The 26240-nt window shown below is 48.8% G+C and overlaps 1 protein-coding gene across 3 annotated transcripts in view; it reads right to left on the reverse strand.

Annotated features, from left to right (window-relative positions):
- DDX11 (DEAD/H-box helicase 11) overlaps positions 1-26240 on the reverse strand; it is a 43084-nt gene that overhangs the window by 10802 nt on the left and 6042 nt on the right. For all 3 annotated transcript variants that reach the window (XM_073544207.1, XM_073544206.1, XM_073544208.1), the window contains exons 2-16: positions 16211-16405; positions 15905-16102; positions 14692-14778; positions 14004-14155; positions 13651-13693; positions 11650-11757; positions 11327-11414; positions 10969-11168; positions 10648-10800; positions 7936-7982; positions 6446-6525; positions 6330-6374; positions 6054-6121; positions 3680-3718; positions 1144-1264 (exon numbers count right to left, since the gene is read on the reverse strand). In XM_073544207.1, the coding sequence (XP_073400308.1) occupies positions 1144-1264; positions 3680-3718; positions 6054-6121; positions 6330-6374; positions 6446-6525; positions 7936-7982; positions 10648-10800; positions 10969-11168; positions 11327-11414; positions 11650-11757; positions 13651-13693; positions 14004-14155; positions 14692-14778; positions 15905-16102; positions 16211-16402 (1621 nt within the window). In that variant the 5' untranslated portion in view covers positions 16403-16405. The remainder of the gene's footprint in view (positions 1-1143; positions 1265-3679; positions 3719-6053; positions 6122-6329; positions 6375-6445; positions 6526-7935; positions 7983-10647; positions 10801-10968; positions 11169-11326; positions 11415-11649; positions 11758-13650; positions 13694-14003; positions 14156-14691; positions 14779-15904; positions 16103-16210; positions 16406-26240) is intronic.

A 26240-nucleotide genomic window follows, 5' to 3' on the forward strand; every position in this document is an offset into this window, starting at 1 on the left:
AGCTACCACTAGGGGGAGCTCCCTGTATACAGAGATACATGATAAGATTCTGTCTGCAGCCACCACTAGGGGAAGCTCCCTGTATACAGAGATACATGATAAGATCCTGTCTGCAGCCACCGCTAGGGGGAGCTCCCTGTATACAGAGATACATGATAAGATCCTGTCTGCAGCCACCACTAGGGGGAGCTCCCTGGATACAGAGATACATGATAAGATCCTGTCTGCAGCCCCCACTAGGGGGAGCTCCCTGTATACAGAGATACATGATAAAATTCTGTCTGCAGCCACCACTGGGGGGAGCTCCTTGTATACAGAGACACATGATAAGATCCTGTCTGCAGCCACCACTAGGGGGAGCTCCCTGGATACAGATATACATGATAAGATCCTCTCTGCAGTCACCAATAGGGGGAGCTCCCTGTATACAGAGATAGATGATAAGATCTTGTCTGCAGTCACCACTAGGGGGAGCTCCCTGGATACAGATATACATGATAAGATCCTGTCTGCAGCCACCACTAGGGGGAGCTATCTGTATATACATTCATACAGCTTAGAGCTCCTCCTATTGGTGGCTGTAGGTATTATTATTTATCAGTATAACAGGTTACTGCCGGCTCACCTCCTGTGATTCCATGTTGCGTTCCCGTGCGGTCGGCGGGCACGTCAAAACGACGCACACGGACAAATCCGCATACAACGCATGTTCCTGCGTACCCAATGTTAAAGATAGGTACGCAGGACGCAGGCGGAAGTAGGCGGAGCTTAAGGGAAGAAGTACGCAGCCATACGCAGACCAGTCAAACGCAAGTGTGAACCCGGCCTTCGTTCAGAGCACAGAAATTGGACCTGACTTGACGAGAAATGGTCAGTGAGATAAAGCGGCAGTCTCCATGCAGTAATACGCTCGTCCTTTTATTACATCTGTTCATCACACTGTTGTTACTTCCATCGCTTTCTCTTCATTCGTTGCTATTTTAATGCTTCAGTAAAGGGACTTGTTCTTTTTGGGAGCTGGAAATGACGGCTTTTACTCATTGACCATTATTTATCATCTTCTGGTAGATGCAGGGAGACCTGTTTGGGGTATTTGCTTCCCCCCGTTGTGCCCTCTATCCCCCGTTCTGGTCGGGATCTCACCTTCTCTCTGGTTTTTCGGATTCAGGTTCTGTAGGAATTGCTGGAATCCTCCGGTTTTGGCTCCGGCCTTCGCAGGGTTAACGATGGATGTTCCGCTGAATTTCTCGGTGAAGCCAAACAACTAATGCAAACAAATGACCGGTCACACGTCACCCCAAGAAAGGTGACCCCACAATGACTGTCAATGAGCCTCTTTACAGTGGCCATTAACTGCTTAAGGAAGCTGAGTATACCCCCAGTATAGTATTTACTCCCGTACAGTGTATATACCCCCCATATAGTATATACCACCCTGACAAAGGACTTGGCTCCGAAACGCGCGTCGGGGTGTGCGGTGGACTTGGACCAGCGACCACTGACCAGGTAATTTCAGTGCATGCACTCTAATTTGGGATGCACATTGCTACAGATGTATGATTACCTTTCGATATCATTTGCTCAGACTATTTTTCTGTTGTTGCATTCGCCCTGCAGCATCCACCCTTTACAGTCACTTTTCTCGCTGTGCTCATGACAATGCTGATAGCACTCATACCACCAGGGCTATATATGTTTTGCCTTATCATGGTTCTGTGAGAGACAGAATCTAACAAGAAAATCCAGAGAATCACATTGTAGGATTGTTACATAATTAATTTTCATTTTATTGCATGAAATAAGTATTTGATCACCGACCAACCAGTGAGAATTCTGGCTCTCCTAGACCTGTTAGTTTTCTGTAAGAAGCCTCCTACTCTGCCCTCATTACCTGTATTAATTGCACCTGTTTGATCTCGTTACTTGTATAAAAGATACCTGTCCACACACTCAATCACTCTCCAACCTCTCCACCATGGCCAAGACCAAAGAGCTGTCTGAGGACATCGGGTACACAATTGTCGACCCTCACAAGGCTGGGATGGGCTACAGGACAATAGGCAAGCAGCTTGAAGAGAAGGCAACAACTGTTGGTGCAATTATTAGAAAATGGAAGAAACACAAGATGACTGTCAATCTTCTTTGGCCCGGGGCTCCATGCAAGATCTTGACTAGAGGGGTAAGGATGAGAAAGGTCAGGAATCAGCCCAGAGCTACACAGGAGGACCTGGTCAGTGACCTGAAGAGAGCTGGGACCACAGTCTCACAGATTTTCATTAATAACTCACTACGGGGTCATGGATTAAAATCCTGCAGGGCACACAAGGTCCCCCTGCTCACGCCAGCACATGTCCAGGCTCATTTGAAGTTCGCCAATGACCACCTGGATTATCCAGAGGAGCCATGGGAGAAGGTCATATGGTCAGATGAGACCAAAATAGAACTTTTTGGTATCAACTCCACTCACCATCTTTGGAGGAAGGAGAAGGATGAGTACAACCTCAAGAACACCGTCCCAACCGTGAAACATGGTGGGGGAAACATCATACTTTGGGGGTGCTTTTCTGCAAAGGGAATAGGATGAATGCACTGTATTGAAGGGAGGATGGATGTGGTCATGTATCTCGAGATTTTGGACAAAAACCTCCTTCCCTCAGTTGGAGCATTGAAGATGGGTCGAGGCTGGGTCTTCCAGCATGACCCAAAACACACAGCCAGGACAACTAAGGTGTGGCTCCGTAAGAAGTATTTCACAGCCCTGGAGTGATCTAGCCAGTCTCCAGACCTGAACCCAAAAGAAAATCTTTGGAGTAAGCAGAAACTCAAAGTTGCCCAGCAACATCCCCGAAACCTGAAAGTTCTGGAGACGATCTGTATGGAGGAGGGGGCCAATATCTCTTCTGCAGTGTGTGCAAACCTGGTCAAGAACCACAGGAAACGTCTGACCTCTGTAACTGCAAACAAAGGCTTCTGCACCAAATATTAAGTTCTGTTTTTCTATTGTATCAAATACTTATTTCATGTAATAAACTGCAAATTAATGATGTGACAATCCTACAATGTGATTTTCTGGATTTTAATTTTAGATTCCATCTCTCACAGGTGACGTGTACCTACGATAACAATTACAGACCTCTCCATTCATTGTAGGCGGGGAAATGTGCAAAATAGTCAGTGTATCGAATATTTTCCCCACTGTGTGTACCCCCCATATACTATATATATCCCCCGTATGGTGTATGCATCCCCCATATACTGTATATACCCCTCATATGTTGTATATATCACCGTATACAGTATGTATCCCCCTATATACTGTATATACCCCTGAATAGTGTACATATCCCCATAGTGTATATAGCTCCCCATATGGTGTATATGGTATATCCCCCATATACTATATATACCCCTGTATAATATATATCCCCATATATTGCATATACCCCTGTATAGTGTATATATCCCCATAGTGTATATAGCTCCCCATATGGTGTATACTGTATATCCTCCATATACTATATATACCCCTGTATTGTGTATGTATCCCCCATATACTGTATATACCCCCCGTATAGTGTATATCCACTCAGACATTGTATATATTCCCATACAGTGTATACCCCCTGTATACAACCCCATATAGTGTATATCCCGCATATACTGTATATCCGCCTCTCACCTTTCTGCTGATCATGCTTTTCACACAATATCTCTGGACCTGTGGGGAGAGAAGATGAAACAACCATCATCTGGTAGCACAGATATCAATGTGGGCAGTGCTGGAGACCCCGGGGACAGACCCTCACAGGATCATTACCTGTACACACATTACTGGGGGCAGCAGCGCTGGAGACCCCCAGGGACAGACCCTCGCAGGATCATTACCTGTACACACATTACTGGGGGCAGCAGCGCTGGAGAACCCCGGGGACAGACCCTCGCAGGATCATTACCTGCACACACATTACTGGGGGCAGCAGTGCTGGAGACCCCCGGGGACAGACCCCTCGCAGGATCATTACCTGTACACACATTACTGGGAGCAGTGCTGGAGACCCCCGGGGACAGACCCCTCGCAGGATCATTACCTGTACACACATTACTGGGGGCAGCAGCGCTGGAGACCCCCGGTGGACAGACCCTCGCAGGATCATTACCTGTACACACATTACTGGGGGCAGCAGCGCTGGAGACCCCCGGGGACAGACCCTTGCAGCATCATTACCTGTACACACATTACTGGGGGTATCAGGGCTGGAGACCCCCGGGGACAGACCCTTGAAAGATCATTACCTGTACACACATTACTGGAGGCAGCAGCGCTGGAGACCCCCGGGGACAAACCCCTCGCAGGATCATTACCTGTACACACATTACTGGGGGTAGCAGCGCTGGAGACCCCAGGGGACAGAACCCTCGCAGGATCATTACCTGTACACACATTACTGGGGGCATCAGGGCTGGAGACCCCCGGGGACAGACCCCTTGCAGGATCATTACCTGTACACACATTACTCGGGGCAGTGCTGGAGACCCCCGGGGACAGACCCTCGCAAGATCATTACCTGTACACACATTACTGGGGGCAGCAGTGCTGGAGACCCCCGGGGACAGACCCCTCGCAAGATCATTACCTGTACACACATTACTGGGGGTAGCAGCGCTGGAGACCCCAGGGGACAGAACCCTCGCAGGATCATTACCTGTACACACATTACTGGGGGCATCAGCGCTGGAGACCCCCGGGGACAGACCCCTCGCAGGATCATTACCTGTACACACATTACTCGGGGCAGTGCTGGAGACCCCCGGGGACAGACCCTCGCAGGATCATTACCTGTACACACATTACTGGGGGCATCAGCGCTGGAGACCCCCAGGGACAGACCCTTGCAGGATCATTACCTGTACACACATTACTGGGGGCATCAGCGCTGGAGACCCCCATGGACAGACCCTCGCAGGATCATTACCTGTACACACATTACTGGGGGCATCAGGGCTGGAGACCCCCGGGGACAGACCCTCGCAGGATCATTACCTGTACACAGTTTACTGGGGGCAGCAGCACTGGAGACCCCGGGGAGAGACCCCTCGCAGGATCATTACCTGTACACACATTACTCGGGGCAGTGCTGGAGACCCCCGGGGACAGACCCTTGCAGGATCATTACCTGTAAACATATTACTGGGGGCAGCAGCGCTGGAGACCCCCGGGGACAGACCCCTCGCAGGATCATTACCTGTACACTCATTACTGGGGGCATCAGGGCTGGAGACCCCCGGGGACAGACCCTCGCAGGATCATTACCTGTACACACATTACTGGGGGCAGCAGCGCTGGAGACCCCCGGGGGACAGACCCTCGCAGGATCATTACCTGTACACACATTACTGGGGGCAGCAGCGCTGGAGACCACCGGGGGGACAGATGCTCGCAGGATCATTACCTGTACACACATTACTCGGGGCAGTGCTGGAGATCCTCAGGGACAGACCCTCGCAGGATCATTACCTGTACACACATTACTGGGGGCAGCAGCGCTGGAGACCCCCGGGGACAGACCCCTCGCAGAATCATTACCTGTACACACATTACTGGGGGCAGCAGCGCTGGAGACCCCCGGGGACAGACCCTTGCAGCATCATTACCTGTACACACATTACTGGGGGCATCAGGGCTGGAGACCCCCGGGGACAGACCCTCGCAGGATCATTACCTGTACACACATTACTGGGGGCAGCAGCGCTGGAGACCCCGGGCACAGACCCTCGCAGGATCATTACCTGTACACACATTACTGGGGGCATCAGGGCTGGAGACCCCCGGGGACAGACCCTCGCAGGATCATTACCTGTACACACATTACTGGGGGCATCAGGGCTGGAGACCCCCGGGGACAGACCCTCGCAGGATCATTACCTGTACACACATTACTGGGGGCAGTGCTGGAGACCCCCGGGGACAGACGCTCGCAGGATCATTAGCAGTAAACACATTACTGGGGGCAGCGCTGGAGACCCCCGGGGACAGACCCTCTTAGCATCGTTACCTTGAACAGGTTGATGTTGTCCACGTGACTGTAGAAGAGGAAATCATTGATGGATCTGAGCTCGGTGCCTGCGTGAAACACAAGGCGAGAGACCTCCTGACATCTCCATCCGGGACCCCCCCATCAGAGTGGAGATCAGTGACGGCTGTGCGTCTCTCAGGACCTGTTCACACCGCTGTGACATTACGAGTCAGCTGTCCGTCCCCAATGTTGTGCGAACAGCGCCTGGGACGTCCGTCTGTCCCGCCAGACATCAGACACGTTCTCATTACTCACCCGCCTGCGACACGTTCTGAAAGTTGGGGTTCTGCTTGACGTTCCCTGTAAGACAAGAGGCTGCGGTTATATCTCATGTGAGGGGGCTATACTCGGGACCCCCATAAATTCCTTACCTCCGAGGGCCCCCACAAACTTCTCCAACAGGAAGAGAATCTGCTTTATGTACATCAGGTTTTTTGCTTTCAGTCGACTCCTGAAAATGTAAGAAGCCTGAAAGTGTGTGGGAAGCAAAGTGTTCACTAGTCACATCCAGAGCTGCATTAATTCTGCTGGTGGCGACCTGCTGTATACTGGGAACATCCCAAAAGACCCGCCATATACCAGGAACACCCCACAACACCCTCTGTATACCAGGGACACCCCACGAGACCTGCTGCACACAGTGACTGCACATGTAACTCAGGATCAGTAATGTAATGTATGTACACAGTGACTGCACCAGCAGAATAGTGAGTGCAGCTCTGGGGTATAATACAGGATGTAACTCAGGATCAGTAATGTAATGTAATGTACACAGTGACTGCACCAGCAGAATAGCGAGTGCAGCTCTGGGGTATAATACAGGATGTAACTCAGGATCAGTAATGTAATGTATGTACACAGCGACTGCACCAGCAGAATAGTGAGTGCAGCTCTGGAGTATAATACAGGATGTAACCAGGATCAGTAATGTAATGTATGTACACAGCGACTGCACCAGCAGAATAGTGAGTGCAGCTCTGGGGTATAATACAGGATGTAGCTCAGGATCAGTAATGTAATGTAATGTACACAGTGACTGCACCAGCAGAATAGTGAGTGCAGCTCTGGGGTATAATACAGGATGTAACTCAGGATCAGTAATGTAATGTATGTACACAGTGATTGCACCAGCAGAATAGTGAGTGCAGCTCTGGGGTATAATACAGGGTGTAACTCAGGATCAGTAATGTAATGTATGTACACAGCGACTGCACCAGCAGAATAGTGAGTGCAGCTCTGGAGTATAATACAGGATGTAGCTCAGGATCAGTAATGTAATGTAATGTACACAGTGACTGCACCAGCAGAATAGTGAGTGCAGCTCTGGGGTATAATACAGGATGTAACTCAGGATCAGTAATGTAATGTATGTACACAGTGACTGCACCAGCAAAATAGTGAGTGCAGCTCTGGGGTATAATACAGGGTGTAACTCAGGATCAGTAATGTAATGTATGTACACAGCGACTGCACCAGCAGAATAGTGAGTGCAGCTCTGGAGTATAGTACAGGATGTAACTCAGGATCAGTAATGTATGTACACAGTGACTGCACCAGCAGAATAGTGAGTGCAGCTCTGGGTTATAATACAGGGTAACGTATGTACAATGTGCAGCACTTTTGTGGCAGTGTTTCCCGGCTGCAGGATATCAGGAGAGGAGCGAACATCAAACTCGTTTTCTAGAACGGCTTTTGGGCAAAGCAAAAAAAACCCTTAAATCAATACAAACAGGCTTCTGTGCAGCGTTGGCAGCAGCGGGAGACGACTGTCATCCTCAGTAATGGAAGAAAATTAGGAGGGAAATGAGCGAGCAACAGACAGCAGATTACAGCACAATTCCGGTGTGATTACGGCACATACCTGTATCGCTCCGAGTACTGCGCCAGCTGGGAGTGCGCTTGGCACAACTGCAAGGAAACAGACAGAGAGTGAGGCATCGGGGGGCCGCGGGGTCAGCCAGAAAGACGCCTTAATTACTATGTGCTTTGTGGCAGAACCTGAAATCACCGAACAGAGATTATGGGAGAAGGGCGAGCCGGGATCGCCGGCCGCAGAACACAACGCCAGGCAGCGAGAGCAGAACGCGGTAATTAGTAGCAATCCCGAGCGCCCTGAAGAATAAGAGAATAACGAGCGTAAGGCAATTATGTGCCAGGGTCTTAATTGCATCCCTGGACCTTACTTTGTTTAATTATACAAGATGCAGAGGACTGTAACAAACCCTCAGCTGTGCGGAGCGTCTCTATAGTTTACCGTCTTTGCTGCTATTCACTGTCAGGAAGCAGAGATCTTGAGAAGAGTTAGGAATTGGTAAAGTTGTAAAACTCTTCTCATATTTGACAGCTTTGGGGTACGTGATAAAAAGCCTGAGAGCGCCGCGAAGGTGAAAAGAGGAAACAACGCGGCCGGGTGCAAAAATAAAAGCCATAAATAAAAGATCTCACCCGGTGGGGAAGGAAAAGCACGGCTTCTGTCACTTTCTCACTGGCAGTCACGTCAGCGCATGTATAAAACATGAAGCGCATAGCTCTCTATCACAATTATCTCTTTCTGGAGCCGACTTCATTCACTTCAGCCGGTAGAGGAGGAGATAAAAAGTAATCATGTCCTCATAAAAAGGGGGTGTCTCCATCTTAGAAGTGATGGTGTATTGTGGGGGGGTATGCTATTATTTTAGGATCGGACGCTCGATGCTCAAAGTAAAGGGGGTGCAATACTAAAACAGCAGTGGGGCCTTCCGAAAGCGTTTATCATCACAGCACTGCTGGCGAAGATCGGACTTTCACAGATGTGGCGATACAAAATGTTTTTTTTCAGAGTGGTATATAGCGGGGGCTCTAAACTCTCAGCTTTAAAACTATTTTATTTTACTTTTTTCTTTTAATCCCACAGGGGACCGTGACGGGGTTCTTAAGCAGGCCGTTGGCATCTCAGAAGAGCAGACATTGGATAGAACAAACCCTTCTCCCAGAAGAAACTATGCACTTAAACCCTTTGCGAGCATATAACATACATGTCATATGGAGCAGGCCGAGCAGCTGTGTTATACAGCCAGAACCAGACTTTAACAGCGGTGACCAGAACTATCTCTGATTGCTGCATTTAAACACTGACAGTAACACTTAAATAGCTGTGCTTTGGCCCCCGTGCCATACTCCTGCCCATGATGTGATTGCAGGACTGTTGATGGGGGGCCTGTAGAAACCTCCAATGGCAGCTATGTTGGTCCTTCTGTGACTAAGCTTCATAGGGGAATGTTAATTACTCTATGTGCTACAACACTGACGAACTGCAGTATAAAGAGCAAGCGATCAAATGATCACAAGTTCATGTACCTGGCACATGCCAGGAAGGGGTTAAAACTGCAGCATCCCGGATCCATCACAATTATACAGCAGACGCTGACCTCTAGATACACGTCAGTGCAGAACACGGGCGGCATCTGGTGGCAAACCCCCTGCGGTACGCACTGGGTCAGCCGGAGCAGGCAACCCTATTATCATGCTTCTCGGAGATCCAGATGTGCGGGATTATATAAATGGAGACGTGACACTAGATCGGCGGTGGCATCACATGTGTTCACTCGTCTGGAAAACCAATTACGGCTTCATCAATCCTAGATTGCTTTTCTATTTAGCAGCCACGACAAACGGGAAACGAGTGGCTGACCTGACCCGTGAAAGCAAAAATAAAATTTTACCAATCTATATGGAGACGTTGGCAGACGCCGAGGTCTGACCTTGGCCTCGGTCTGATGCTTCTCCAAGTCCTTTGATTTCTGACACCTCGGACCGCGATGCCGTGTTAGGTTGGAGATAAATGGGCAGCGGTCAGATTCGGACCCTGAGCTGCGTCGCCAGAAAATTCTCAATTTCCGCCATGGCCGACATTTTTTTTGCTTTTTTCCTCCCCTTCTTGAGAGACAAAACTTTTTCCATCTTTCCCTCCCGATCGCTTGAGCCGGCACCAGACGTATTATAGGCGTCCCCCAGCCCGACTCCGCTGGTGCAGAATTCCTCCAGCCCTCGTGGGTGACTAACTGCTCGCTCCGTGTGGCCGTGTCTGTGACATTGTCGCCTCCTCTTGAGGCCCGGAGTCTAACATTAGCGATAACCACAAACGCCAGAGTGACGATAATAATTCTATTACCCGGCCGGGCCGCCTCCATCAGACGTAAGTCACACCATGGTTCTTTTTCCTTTGTGGACCCGGCCCCGAGGGGCAATTACAGCCGATCACACAGAGCAGACGTTTTCATTTTCTAATTTAATTAATATTTTCCTTTAATCTGAGGGCTAAAAAAAAAAGATTCGCTTTTAATTAACCAATTATCGCGGTCTATGCCAGGAAAAAAGGGAACGATGCCGAACAGAGGCAGCAAAGGGCAATGCAACATCTCAGCTCGTATTGTCCAATGGCGTGGGTTACCTTAAAGGGGCGCTCCGGCCTAAACTGGATGGGGGATTACTGCAAGATCCGTGTTATTTGTGCACCATAAATGCGGCAATCTGCAACTGTGTAACCCTTGTTATTATTAGATGGGGGGCTCCGACACACGGGTGCGTGACTCACCTGGGCCCCGGTCACCTGGCAGCTGTACATGCCGGTAATGGTGTCTATCAGGTTGTGAGCTTCGTCGATGATCACCACCTGCTGCTTCAGTTTGATGCCGGACGCCCGGCGGGTGCAGTCATGGAGCAGCGTCTGGTAAGGTAGAACCACCAGCTGGAAAACAGATATTAAAGAGGCGGTGAAAAGCGGCCGGCTGTGTCTGGTATTACCATAAGTCAGGACACAGCACCACTCCTGCCGTAGGCCGTGTCTGGTATTACACCTGCACCCATCTTCCTGCATCTCTGGTTCCACTGCCGGATCTGCCCCATGTCCGCTCACCTGTGCGGCAGGGACGGCATAGCGGCTGGCATAGTACAGGCACGCCGTCACCTCCCGGGCCTGAGTCACCAGCTGCTCGATGTCCTTCACCTCCAGGAGAATCTCATCACGCAAAAACTGCATTTGATCGTAGGAATAGAAGGGACAAGTCGCCCGTCCTCCGCGCTTCTTCTTCCCCTTCGGCTCTTCATTCTTCTTATCTGGAGAGAAAAAGGAAAAAAATGGTAAATGACGACCGCAACTCTCGTTACATCTTTTGGTCACTGCACCTTTCTAACAAAAATTTAATAAAAATCGATGAAAACAAAAAAAGCCCCCGTATGGCGGGACGTTGCTTCCCATCACCCGGACGTCTCACCCTGCTTGCTTTTCTGCATCTCCATGCAGCGGTCGTTGATGAGCTGGACGGTGCTCAGACGCCGCACGTCCTCATTCACACACATGCTCTGCGGAGAAGCAACACTCAGACAAGTAGATAAAACTTTTCTGACCGGTGGCAGCATTTTTTTTTTCTTATATATACAGAGGGCATCATGGCTCCCCCCACGGTGTACACCTTTTAGGAAGGAACTGGCCATTAGCAATGAAGGAGACCAAACTAGAGGGAAGGCTGGAAAAACGCTCATAATGTAAAGATTGTACCAAGTGTAAAATAAATAACAATAATGATGATATGAATACCTGCCGAGACCCCAGGGACACCAGACGGGTCTCTTTCCCAAATGGACTTTTCTGTAGTTCATGGACAAACTGAGAAAGTTGAGAGTGAGTGCGGCTACAATAATAAATCTGTGAGAGGGGAGAAAACTAAGGGTTAATAGAGATAATAATGGCGGCCCGCAGTCTGAATCCTATCTGTCACCAGATTATCCTCTGCCGAGAAACAGAGAAGATATTCACACCAATTCTGCAGCCACCACTAGGGGGAGCTCCCTGTATACAGAGATACATGATAAGATCCTGTCTGCAGTCACCACTAGGGGGAGCGCCCTGTATACAGAGATACATGATAAGATCCTGTCTGCAGCCACCACTAGGGGGAGCTCCCTGTATACAGAGATACATGATAAGATCCTGTCTGCAGTCACCACTAGGGGGAGCTCCCTGTATACAGAGATACATGATAAGATCCTGTCTGCAGTCACCACTAGGGGGAGCTCCCTGTATACAGAGATACATGATAAGATCCTGTCTGCAGCCACCACTACGGGGAGCTCCCTGTATACAGAGATACATGATAAGATCCTGTCTGCAGTCACCACTAGGGGGAGCTCCCTGTATACAGAGATACATGATAAGATCCTGTCTGCAGCCACCACTAGCGGGAGCTCCCTGTATACAGAGATATATAAGATCCTGTCTGTAGCCACCACTAGGGGGAGCTCCCTGTATACAGAGATTCATGATAACATCCTGTCTGCAGTCACCACTAGGGGGAGCTCCCTGTATACAGAGATTCATGATAAGATCCTGTCTGCAGCCACCACTAGGGGGAGCTCCCTGTATACAGAGATACACGCTAAGATCCTCTCTGCAGCCACCACTAGGGGGAGCTCCCTGTATACAGAGATTCATGATAAGATCCTGTCTGCAGTCACCACTAGGGGGAGCTCCCTGTATACAGAGATACATAAGATCCTATCTATAGAATTAGATTCTGTATACAGAATAATATTCTATATATCTCTGTATACAGGGAGCTCCCCCTAGTGGTGACTGCAGACAGGATCTTTTCACGTATCTCTGTATACAGGGAGCTCCCCCTAGTGGTGACTGCAGACAGGATCTTATGTATCTCTGTATACAGGGAGCTCCCCCTAATGGTGGCTGCAGACAGGATCTTATCATGTATCTCTGTATACAGGGAGCTTCCCCTAGTGGTGGCTGCAGACAGGATCTTATCATGTATCTCTGTATACAGGGAGCTTCCCCTAGTGGTGGCTGCAGACAGGATCTTATCATGTATCTCTGTATACAGGGAGCTCCCCCTAGTGGTGACTGCAGACAGGATCTTATCATGTATCTCTGTATACAGGGAGCTCCCCCTAGTGGTGGCTGCAGACAGGATCTTATCATGTATCTCTGTATATAGGGAGCTCCCCCTAGTGGTGGCTGCAGAGAGGATCTTATCATGAATCTCTGTATACAGGGAGCTCCCCCTTGTGGTGGCTGCAGAAAATCAAAATATTTACCTCTATGCCCACACAGAGGATTTGGAGCTTTATTCCGCCACCCCCTGCTATGAGAAGCACAGAACGCTGGTCTTTCTAGGTGGAGGTGCAGGTTTATCACCGTCTTTTCACTGAGGCAGTACATTATTGCCTTTAAACTTTTGGACGGATGCTGCAGATCTAAATTATTGGCGTTGGGGATATTAATGATTAATGCTGGAGCTGAGATCTTAATGGCGGCGTGCTCGGTGCCGCAGATCTATACATACATTGCTCTTTTTACCGCGCTCAGGACATTTTGAGGCGCCGTCACTTCTGAGTTTTGCAGCCACAGACCCTATAACTATGAGAGGGGCCGGTAATTCTGCAGTAATGGGCTTATGGCCCGGAAAGGGGAATCTCCTGATTGTCAGATGTTGCATTATCCAAGATCCCCGGACGCTGCGGAGGTGGTTGGCGGCTGGAGAGGTGAAGAGGGCACGAAATCAATGGCGGTTATTTTTTTGCTTACCTTCGTCACGTGCTCTTCTTCACAGTCATCCTCATCATCCGATCTGGCAGCAGAGGAGAAAGAAGGAAGAAAGAAAAAGTAAAAATCTATAGATGGAAGCGACTGCGCCCCCAGTATGGTCTCAGTAAAGGGGGGCCGGGCGATATTTTTGACACCAGCATTTAAGTGGTTAAACAGCAGTGATAGGAGCTCAGTTCTGGTCGCTGCTGTTAATGGCAGGTGCTGGCGGTGCACCGGCACCAGAGCCGCTCTAACGGACAGACGTGACATAAAAGAACTGCTGTGTTTAAAGGGGAAGACACAAATCTAAAGTCATGTACAATATGTGTGGTTGAGAACTACAAGTGCCATACTTTCTGCCTTCTTTCTTCGTTTCCTCGTCACTTTCATATTCAGCGAGGAGCAGCTCTTCCTCTCCTTCCTCCAGGCTCGGGCCTTCCCCTCCGGGGGACAATATCTGCTCACTGAGCCGGAGAAGACGAATCGTCTCATCATCCTCTTGCCTCTGGAGAAGAGATAGGAAGAAAAAGAAAAGAGAGAAACTTAGAAGCTGAGATGTTCGATCCCACAAGGAGGATCCCTGATACGAGGGAGAGAAACGTTAAAGTGTGAAAAGATCTTGGAGGAGACGCGAGGCTGTAACCGGCAAAGAGTTCAGCTCCGAAGGCGGCCGACATTCATTAATCTTTATGATCCGGTCAATGGCGTAAAAGAAGATAGAGGATGAACGTCGGCATCACACCGACGATCATTAAAGGGGGTTTGATTGGATCTGTGCGCTCTCCGATGATGCCCGCAGAACTGACACCAGGGATCCAGAGCACTCCTTATCTAGAAACCCGGCCATCGCTTATAAGACTACAGAGGTGGCCGGCGATCTAGGCAACGAGCTGAAAACTAGAAAGTTATTCTTCTTAAGCTCCTTCGGTTTATGTAACCTCTTTAGTTTGATCAGTTGTCCTGTAAGTAAGGTCTCGAGCCTCCGCACCACCCGGCAGGACCACGTGGACCCCCATATGTTGTCGTCCTCGTAGACCTCACCTTTCTCTTGGCGGCGAACTTCAGCTGGACGTTACGTCGAATCTGCTCCAGTTTCTCTTCTCGTTTCTTCCTTCGCAGCTGATCCTCCTGCAGGAAGAAAAAGAGGAAAATAAGCAAGTAACTGTGCGGTCAGTCTGACCGGAGGGTTTCACAAGGACGGCTTCCATTCACTGACTGCAAGCCGGGGATCAGCACATTCAGGAGCGGCACCGGGGTTCTGCTCACAGCAACCAAATAAATAGTATTAAACCAAGTAAATTATTTATAAGGTGGAGGTCGTCAATTCTAAGGGCTGGAAAGGGTTAAAACTAAAAAAAAAAAAAACCTCCATGCTTTCATTTTTCTCGGAGTTGGTGAATCTGTACGAGGCGCATAAAAATATCACATAAGTGCGCAAGGTATTAAAAATAGATTGGGGGAACGGCGTTTTTTTGACAGCGCATTTATTATTTAACATCGTGAGATCGTGTTATTACGACGGAGACCCCTCTGGCTGACAGGATGGGAGATAATGCAGGGAAATGGAAAGGAGTGCAAATATGTCGCCTGCAGGGGCTGCGGCGGCTTGGAAGCTGCAGCTTATAAAAGCCGCCATTAATAGAAGCTTCAGCATCTATGAATAAATGCTGCCACCTACAGGCGAGAAGTAGGTACTGCGGCCTCAGTCTAAACACTAAGGGCCCCGTCACACAGAGCGACTCACCAGCGATCCCGACAACGATATCAACGTGTCAGGATCGCTGGTGAATCGCTACATGATCGCTGGTGAGCTGTCAAACACAAAGCTTCACCAGCGATCAGGACAGCGACGCCGAGCGCGCGGCGTCGCTGTGTTCCTTAGTTACCAGCGCGCTGATGCAGGGAGCTGGTAACTAACATCGGGTATCCAAGGGACGCATGTCCCTTGGATACCCGATGTGTACGTTAGTTACCAGCAGATCGCTGGTCTCCCGCCTGTCACACGCAGCGATGCGGGAGACCAGCGACAAAAGAAATGTCCAGCGGTTTCCTACAGCGATCAGCGATCCCGGCAGGGGGGCTGATCGCTGTCACACACAGTGATCTCGCTGGTGAGATCGCTATGTGTGACGGGGCCTTAAGATTCCACGTGGCCAATTTTCACTCCCTTCTAAGAGCCCACATCTTTTACTTTCCGTCCCCTCAGCCATTCGAGGGCTCGATTTGTCGTAGAGCGACATTTACTGTCCCGCACCTTTATCTTGTTCTTCACGTCCATTTCTTCTTTCTTCTGTAGGAACTGGGTCACCCAGTCAGGCTCAACCGTGGATCCGGTGACCGCGGAGCCGACTGTCACTTCTGCCGCCAGCGCCTCGGCCTCCTCCTGCTGCTTCTTCTCTTCAAAGTGCCGCAACCAAGTCAGGGAGCCGCAGATCAGACTCAAGGACTTGCCCTGCGGAGATCCCGGGACTGGTGAGGATATTACATGGGAGACGCCCTCACATCCTGATCCCATCAGGTCACAACAGCCTCGTCCCCCCGGAGCGTCTCTAATCCTCACCGTGCCTGTAGGACTCTCAAATATCCCGACTTTCCCGGCCTCGAGCACCCGATAAAGCTCCGTCATGAACTGCTCCTGGATGGGGTATGGCGGAAAGGGGAAAGGGAACGTCACAGGGTCCGCGGGGCGAGACGTCACAGGGTCCGCGGGGCGAGACGTCACAGGGTCCGCGGGGCGAGACGTCATATCCATGTCCTGATAATAAAAGGGAGAACATGACGGAGGACGAGGAATATTCTGCAAAAGAAGGAAATTATCCTAACCAGACAAAGAATAACATTTATGCCTATAACCACCACTAGGGGGTGAACAGTTGGTCTTCATATATTCAGTAGGTCTGGGGTCTATATATTTATGGGGTGTGGTCTGTATATACAGCCATGGCCAAAAGTGTCGGCACCCTAGAAATTGTGACAGAAAATGATGTATTTCCCCAGAACATTATCACATCCCCGTGTTTTGTTACACATGATGTTTATTTCCTTTGTGTTTATTGGAACAGCACAAAAAAAGGCAAATTGGACGTAATTTCCCGCAAAACCCCAGAAATGGACCAGACAGAATTGTTGGCGCCCTCAGGTTAATATTTGGTCGCCCCCTTTGGAATAAATCCCTGCGATCAGTTGCTCCCTATAACCATCCACAAGCCTCTTCCTCCTCGCAGCCGGGATCTTGGACTCTTCTTACAATCCGCTCCCGGTCTCATATTTCACCTTCTCCCAACAGCGATTGTAAGATCTCTCCACAGGGGATCAGTGGGATTCATGTCCGGACTCATTGCCGTCACTTCACAACTGTCCAGCGCTTTGTTTCCATCCATTTCTGGGGGCTTCTTGAAGTATGTTTGGGGTCATTGTCCTGCTGGAAGACCCATGACCTAGGATGCAAACCCAGCTTTCTGACACTGCGTACTACATTGCCAGCCAAAATCCTGTGCTATTCGTCAGATTTCATGATTCCTTTCACACAGTCAAGGCACCCAGTGCCAGAGGCAGCAAAACAACTGTAGAATACCCAGGACCCTCCACCATGTCTGACTATAGGTATTGTGTTCCTTTCTTTTTAGGTCTCATTCTGTTTTCGGTAAACAGTAGAATGATGTGCTTTACCAAAGAGTTCTATCTTGGTCTCATCTGTCCACAAGACCCTCTCCCAGAAGGATTTTGGCTTACCCAGTAGATTATGACAAACTGCAGTCTAGCGGTTTTTTTGTGCCTCTGTGTTAGCAGTGAGGTCCTCTGGGGTATCTTGCGTTTCATTTCATTCACATGGGGACGGATAGTTCGCACTGACACTGATGCACCCTGAGCCTGCAGGTCAGCTTGAATTTCTTTGGCACTTGATTGGGGCTTATCCATCATGCGGACTATCTTACACTACATCCTTTCATCAATTTTTCCTCTTACGGTCCATGTCCAGGGAGATTACCTGCAGAGCCATGGGTTGTAAACTTCTTAATTATGTTGCACACTAGGGTGACCGGATCTCATATGGGGGGGAAAAAATGTCAGAATCTTGTTCGTCTGGACCCCACAAAACGATTCCCCTTTCCAGATATTGAGAGAGCCAAAATTTGAGCTCGATCAAACGACGTTAACCCGTGCCGCTCGTCGCTCAAAGTTTGAAAAAATCCAAATTGAGGTTTTTTAAGATTTAGGTATTTTGCATAGTCTGTTAGACTATAAAGAATGTGACAACAACATTGCAGAAATAGCCCTGACCAAATTTTCGAACCATTTGTGGTATTTGAATGCAGAGTTGGTGGGATTATCGTTTTTTGATCCCACCATTACAGACAATGAAAAGTTGTTAATGGCTAATAAATTGCTCAGTAGCACAGATGAACCATCAGAGCACGCTAACCTACATGAGTTGATAATTTTACATAGTTATCTAATCTATTCTAGAGCTTTTGTTAAAGTAGTTTTTGAAACGTCAGAATATAATGCTCGGCATTTGCTTACAACTTGCAGGACATATTGCTTTTGTTCTACATCTTTTGTCAGAAGGTCGTTAAAGTCGGTTAGGCCTCTTTCACACATCAGGTTTTCGCCGTCAGGCGCGATCCGGCGCTTTTGACAAAAACCGGATCCGGCGAAATGCAATGCCGGATCCGGTTTCCCCCCCATTGACTTGCATTAGAGCCGGATGGCCATGCGTTTCATCCGGTTTTCGCCGGATCCGGCAATGTGTCGCGATCCGGCGTCTGGAAAAAACGGCTACTGTAACGTTTTTTGTCTCCGGCGAAAAAGCCGGACACGCCGGATACGTTTGACGGTAAGTTTTTATTTCCAAAATCCATCATCTCTGTAATATATGTCTATTCATTGCCTTTTATTTCAAAACAGGAATCACAAGATGAAGAGGAGCTCCCAGAAGAAGAAGGAAGGGGTGGACAGACACTTGGAGTGGGCTCACAATTGGTAAGATTTTGGCATCAAACGCAGAAACACAACATCACACTACACACAACACATAGAAAACAATGTTCTGCAGACCACACACAGCAAACAAATGCCTACATCCAAAGACATAACATTTTTTGTTTTCTTCTCTAGTCTTCCCAATCTGGTGCTCGGCCAAGAGGTCCTCGCAGTGCCTCCCAGGGTCGTCGGCGACAGCAACGCGGCGGTCACCAGCGTGTAAGTATAAATATTTTTGCTTTGTTTTTTTTGCACTTTTTATTTCATTTCTTTTGTGGAGGCTAATTATGTTATTTTTGTCTTTTTCTTTAACAGCCTTCACAGCGTGCTCCCGACTCTGACGGTGAGGATGGAGGAATCGATGTGGACCACCTCATCGATCTCGTCAGAGAAAGGGAGCCGCTCTGGAATATGGCTGACCGCCGCCACGCTGACCTTATCGTTACCCGACGACTCTGGGAGGAAATCTGTTCGCTCCTTGTGGACCGCTGGGAGGACCTCGATGCTCGGGCCCAGATTAAAGAGCGTAAGTATATACAGTACCGGTTGCTTGATGTAAACCAGTGTTTCCTGAACTCCAGTCCTCTTGGTCCCCACGGATCATGTGTTCAGGATTTCTATTTACTTTGGAAATCCTGAAAACATGACCCCTGGGGACCATGAGGACTGGAGTTTGGGAAACACTGATGTTGTATACTAACCACTTTGTCCTTTCTCGTTTCAGGGGAGAGAATTGTGAAGCGGTGGCGGTCTGTGAGGGATCGTTTCAAGAAGGAGTTAAATAAAGAGATGCGGGCCCCGAGTGGATCTGGAGGACGCAGGAGCAAGTACAAGTACGCACAAGCCCTGTCGTTCCTCCGGGAGACAATGCTCACCAGAAGGTAAATATTACACACCACATGTGACAAAAAAATGTTTAGATGTAACTTTTTTTTTTCAGCCAGGGCCATACCATGTCACTATTTTAATTGTTTTTTTTTCTCTTTATTCCACAGCACGGTGAGCAGCACTCGGGAGCCTGCACGATTGGACCCTTCTGAGGCGATCCCTGAGGAGACCGGCACCGAGGGAGACTTCGACCGCCCCGGTACATCTGCACCTTCACAGACTTCCCACACATTCGACCCATCTGTCCCATCCACCAGCACAGGAGCATCGTGGCCGCCTACATTACATGAAGCTGCTGGTGAGGAGATCGCTTTCCCTTTACCCCACCCTTCTGCCCCTGCCACCTCTAGTACACCTGCGGGTACTGGGCGGCAGAGGGGTCAGGAAAAGTCTTATGCGCCAGAGTTCTTGCATCTGAATGCATCTTTCCAGAACTGTCTAAAAGTCTTGTCAGAGCAAATCTCCGCAGGCTTTCAGCAGATCAACTCCAGCATTCTGGAGGTGAAGACACTTCTGCAAACCATGCATTCAGAAGCAAGATCTTCGCCAAACCACACCTTTTTCAGGTCTGTTGTGGAGCGCATGGAAACGCTCTCTCCTACCCAGCAGATGCATGTAATGCATTCATGCCACGCTGCTCTCCAGCACGTTACCTCCCAACCTCCACCTCCCACCACTGTAGTTCCTCCACCTGCACCCCCTCCAGCCACTTTCCATCCTCCCCCTCCTATTACATACCATCCACCTCCCCAGCACCAGCAACCTCCCCAGTACCTGCAAACTCCCCAGTACCAGCAACCTGCCCCGTACCAGCAAACTCCCCAGTACCAGCAACCTCCCCAGTACCAGCAACCTCCCCAGTACCAGACATCTCCCCACTTCCAGCAACCTGCCCCGTACCAAACTCCTTCCCCATACAACTTGCCATCAACATCATCTGCTCCTACAGTCCCTGCCCAACCCTCCACTCCACCGCCCACCACCTCTTCTGCCTCCCACATGTCCACCCATTCTGTAGCTTTTTCCACACCTTCACCTCTAACTGTTCCTTCCCCACCACGATCCCAGTCCTCTCTCCACACTCCCAGTGTCGAAGTGTCCCGCAGCCCCTCCAGCAGTATTTCCACCCCACACTACACCGAGTTGTAATGTTTTTTTTTTAATAAAAATGGCCATTTGTTTGTTTTCAAACATTTATTCAAAAAGTTTTTTAACTTTAAAAACATTTTACAAAAAAAAAAAAATTTAAATAAAAGTTAAATTACTTTTACAATGGTTGTCTGTCATTTCTTTCTGCGGCGAAATATGTTTACAAAAAAGGTTAAATAATTTCAAAGGTCAAAAGGTATTCAAAACCAGGTATATAACTGTGGGTAAATTTTAGCTTTTTGCCACAGTTGTGTTCCTGGTTGTGTTTGAAGCAAAGTATTTCACCTAAAAAGTTGTGTTTATTGTTGGTGATTTCCTAACAATGTACACAACTTTTGTTAAAAGGTGAAATACTTTGCATAAAACACAACCAGGTACACACCTGTGGCCTAAAGCTAAAAATAATAAGACCATGACAAGATAGCCAACTTTGGTTGGCAAAGGTATATACTGTTGGTCCAGAAGGTACACAAGTTTGGTTAGGGCACAAATCTTTCACACTCTGTCATCCTGCCAGTGTACTCTGCCTTGAGGTGACAAAGTATAGTGCAAAATTGTCCCTCATTACTGAAACCGTCACAGAACTTCTAGTGGTAATGTCATGGTAATCTTGCAAGGTGGTTTCTTCAGAGGTGTCCTCAATGGAAATGGGTTCCTTGCAGATAACAAAATTGTGGAGTACCACGCACGCTTTGATCACCTCGTCCACAGTTTCTGTCTTGAGGTTGATCGCAGTCAATAGGACCCGCCATTTGGCTGTCAGAATACCAAAGGTACATTCAACCATTCTTCTTGCTCTTGTGAGGCGGTAATTAAAAATGCGTTTTGGTCTTGTCAATCCTCTGCTAGAGTACGGTTTCAAAAGGTGTTCTGACAGCTGGAAGGCTTCATCCCCTACACAGACAAATGGCATAGGTGGACCAGATGTTTGCGGCAGCGGTCTAGGTGGTGGGAACTGGAAGGTGTTTCCATACAGTTTACGCCCCATGGCAGACAGTTTGAAAACTTGAGAGTCATTGGAGCGGCCATAGGCCCCAATATCAACAGCAATAAATTTGTATTCCGCGTCAGCGATGGCCATGAGGACAATGGAAAAATATTTATTGTAATTGAAATATTCCGATCCCGATCCGGCTGACTTTACAATGCGGATATGTTTCCCGTCCACAGCGCCCAAGCAGTTGGGAAACTGACATATCTGTTGAAACTTGTCAGCAATTTCAATCCACCTCTCTGTTGTGGGCTCTGGTAAAAACTCTTCAGCTAAGGAGTCCCACAGTGCACGGCATGTGTACTTCACAATTCCAGATATGGTGGAAATCCCGAGTCTGTACTGGAAATGCAGTGACGAAAGGGATTCTCCAGTTGCAAGAAATCTGTGGGGAATTAAAAAACAATCAATTAGTTTAAAATCACAGCATTACATACCAAAACTCAGCGCTAACACTTGGAGATACAAACTACCACCAACACGATTGCAGTGAAAGTGTGCTCTGATGCGAGCACATCCAATAAATGTGGCTTACCTTAAAGTCACCATCAGACGCTCTGCGGGTGAAACAGAGAAGCGGCAATAGGTGTCCGCTTTTCTTATGAGGTGTGCAATGCGCTCCACCAAGTAATCAAAATTCTCCATTTTCATCCTAACATATCCAAAAAATGTATCCGGGTTTCGTCGAAGGTCCATGCATAGTGTAGAATAGACCCCACGCGTCATTCTCTTGGCTGTGATGGGGTGGATCCACAAACGTCGTCTACGATGCCTGATGCGCCGCTGTCTCGCTCTCTCCTTCTCCAGAACAATCACCCTCAAACGATTCGCCTCCGCTGTAAAATCCGCCAAATTCTTCAAAATATTTCCAATCACAACATCCATCTTCGCCAGTAACTTGCTCTTCTCTCCAACCTGCACTTTCTCCTCTACAACCTGTCAAAGAAGGGCTGTAGGAACATGCTATATATAGTTTTTCAGTAGCCAATCCCGTTCGGAAGGCCACAAGGGGCGATTTTAAAAACCGGATCCGGCGTAATCCGTCAAAAAACGGAACAAAAACCGGATGAGACGGATCCGGTTTTGTCTGTGAAGAACAAGACGGATCCGGCAGAAAAACGGATCCGTCACATCCGGTTTTACGAAATATTTGCCGGATCCGGCGCTCCGGCACGACGCCGGATCGCGCCTGACGCCGAAAACCTGATGTGTGAAAGTAGCCTTACTTCCTACCTCTTTTAATTTTTCTTTCCTAACTTTTGGATTTACAACCCTAGCGTGCTCTGATGGTTCATCTGTGCTACTGAGCAATTTATTAGCCATTAACAACTTTTCATTGTCTGTAATGGTGGGATCAAAAAACGATAATCCCACCAACTCTGCATTCAAATACCACAAATGGTTCCAAAATTTGGTCAGGGCTATTTCTGCAATGTTGTTGTCACATTCTTTATAGTCTAACAGACTATGCAAAATACCTAAATCTTAAAAAACCTCAATTTGGATTTTTTCACACTTTGAGCGACGAGCGGCACGGGTTAACGTCGTTTGATCGAGCTCAAATTTTGGCTCTCTCAATATCTGGAAAGGGGAATCGTTTTGTGGGGTCCAGACGGACAAAATTCCGACACCGATTTTTTGCGGTCACCCTATTGCACACTGTGGACAAGGAACAACAAGATCTCTGGAGATGGTCTTGTAATCTTGAGATTGTTGATATTTTTCACCAATTTTGGTTCTCGGGTCCTCAGACAGATCTCCTCTTGTCTTTCTGTTCTACATGATTACTGTGACACACATAGACACACAATGCAAAGATTGAGTCACCTTCTCCCCTTTTCATCTGGTTTCAGGTGTGATTTTCATATTGTCCACACCTGTTACTTGCCACAGGCGGGTGTGAACAAGCATCACCTGCTGGAAACAAAGTTGTTTACCCACAATTTTGGAAAGGTGCCAACAAATTTGTCAAGTCCATTTCTGGGGGTTTTTGTGAAATTGTACAATTTGCCTTTTTTCCTCTGTTTTTTTTGTGCACACAAAGGAAATAAACATGTGGAATTGTAATAATGAATACTTCATTTTCTGTAACAATTTCAAGAGAGCCTACACTTTTGGCCATGACTATTTAGGGGGTCTGTATATATTTGGGGGTCCGGTCTGGGGTCTGTATATATTTGGGGGTCCGGTCTGGGGTCTGTATATAGTTGGAGGGTCAGGTCTGGGGTCTGTATATATTTAGGGGTCCGGTCTGGGGTCTGTATATAGTTGGAGGGTCCGGTCTGGGGTCTGTATATATTTAGGGGTCCGGTCTGGGGTCTGTATATAGTTGGAGGGCCCGGTCTGGGGTCTGTATATAATTGGAGGGTCCGGTCTGGTGTCTGTATATAATTGGAGGGTCCGGTCTGGGGTCTATATATGATTGGAGGGTCCGGTCTGGGGTCTGTATATATTTGGGGGTCCGGTCTGGTGTCTGTATATAGTTGGAGGGTCCGGTCTGGTGTCTGTATATAGTTGGAGGGTCCGGTCTGGTGTCTGTATATAGTTGGAGGGTCCGGTCTGGTGTCTGTATATAGTTGGAGGGTCCGGTCTGGTGTCTGTATATAGTTGGAGGGTCCGGTCTGGTGTCTGTATATAGTTGGAGGGTCCGGTCTGGTGTCTGTATATAGTTGGAGGGTCCGGTCTGGTGTCTGTATATAGTTGGAGGGTCCGGTCTGGTGTCTGTATATAGTTGGAGGGTCCGGTCTGGTGTCTGTATATAGTTGGAGGGTCCGGTCTGGGGTCTATATATGATTGGAGGGTCCGGTCTGGGGTCTGTATATAATTGGAGGGTCCGATCTGGGGTCTGTATATATTTGGAGGGTCCGATCTGGGGTCTGTATATATTTGGAGGGTCCGGTCTGGGGTCTGTATATATTTGGAGGGTCCGGTCTGGGGTCTGTATATATTTGGAGGGTCCGGTCTGGGGTCTGTATATATTTAGGGGTCCGGTCTGGGGTCTGTATATAATTGGAGGGTCCGGTCTGGGCCCTGTATATATTTGGAGGGTCCGGTCTGGGGTCTGTATATAGTTGGAGGGTCCGGTCTGGAGTCTGTATATAGTTGGAGGGTCCGGTCTGGGGTCTGTATATAGTTGGAGGGTCCGGTCTGGGGTCTGTATATAGTTGGAGGGTCCGGTCTGGGGTCTGTATATAGTTGGAGGGTCTGGTCTGGGGTCTGTATATAGTTGGAGGGTCCGGTCTGGGGTCTGTATATAGTTGGAGGGTCCGGTCTGGGGTCTGTATATATTTTGGGGTCCGGTCTGGTGTCTGTATATAGTTGGAGGGTCCGGTCTGGGGTCTGTATATAGTTGGAGGGTCCGGTCTGGGGTCTGTATATAGTTGGAGGGTCCGGTCTGGGGTCTGTATATAGTTGGAGGGTCCGGTCTGGGGTCTGTATATAGTTGGAGGGTCCGGACTGGGGTCTGTATATAGTTGGAGGGTCCGGTCTGGGGTCTGTATATAGTTGGAGGGTCCGGTCTGGGGTCTGTATATAGTTGGAGGGTCCGGTCTGTTGTCTGTATATAGTTGGAGGGTCCGGTCTGGGGTCTGTATATATTTGGAGGGTCCGGTCTGGGGTCTGTATATATTTGGAGGGTCCGGTCTGGGGTCTGTATATATTTGGAGGGTCCGGTCTGGGGTCTGTATATAGTTGGAGGGTCCGGTCTGGGGTCTGTATATAGTTGGAGGGTCCGGCCTGGGGTCGGTATATAGTTGGAGGGTCCGGCCTGGGGGTCTGTATATATTTGGGGGTCCGGTCTGGGGTCTGTATATATTTGGGGGTCCAGGGTCTGTGTATATTTGGGGGTCCGGCCTGGGGTCTGTATATATTTGGGGGTCCGGCCTGGGGTCTGTATATATTTGGGGGTCCGGTCTGGGAGTCTGTATATATTTGGGGGTCCGGTCTGGGAGTCTGTATATATTTGGGGGTCCGGTCTGGGGGTCTGTGTATATTTGGGGGTCCAGTCTGGGAGTCTTTATATATTTGGGAGTCCGGTCTGGGGGTCTGTATATATTTGGGGGTCCGGTCTGGGGGTCTGTATATATTTGGGGGTCCGGTCTGGGGGTCTGTATATATTTGGGGGTCCGGTCTGGGGGTCTGTATATATTTGGAGGTCCGGGGTCTGTATATATTTGGGGGTCCGGTCTGGGGTCTGTATATATTTGGGGGTCCGGTCTGGGGTCTGTATATATTTGGGGGTCCGGTCTGGGGTCTGTATATATTTGGGGGTCCGGTTTGGGGTCTGTATATATTTGGGGTCCGGGGTCTGTATATAGTTGGAGGGTCCGGTCTGGGGTCTGTATATATTTGGGCGTCCGGTCTGGAATCTGTATATATTTGGGCGTCCGGTCTGGGGTCTGTATATATTTGGGGGTCCGGTCTGGGGTCTGTATATATTTGGGGGTCCGGGGTCTGTATATATTTGGGGGGTCCGGGGTCTGTATATATTTGGGGGGTCCGGGGTCTGTATATATTTGGGGGGTCCGGGGTCTGTATATATTTGGGGGGTCCGGGGTCTGTATATATTTGGGGGTCCGGG

The sequence above is a fragment of the Dendrobates tinctorius genome, unplaced genomic scaffold (genome assembly GCF_039654945.1).
Source record: "Dendrobates tinctorius isolate UK_male_01 unplaced genomic scaffold, ASM3965494v1 ptg000136l, whole genome shotgun sequence".
NCBI classification, from domain to species: Eukaryota; Metazoa; Chordata; class Amphibia; order Anura; family Dendrobatidae; genus Dendrobates; species Dendrobates tinctorius.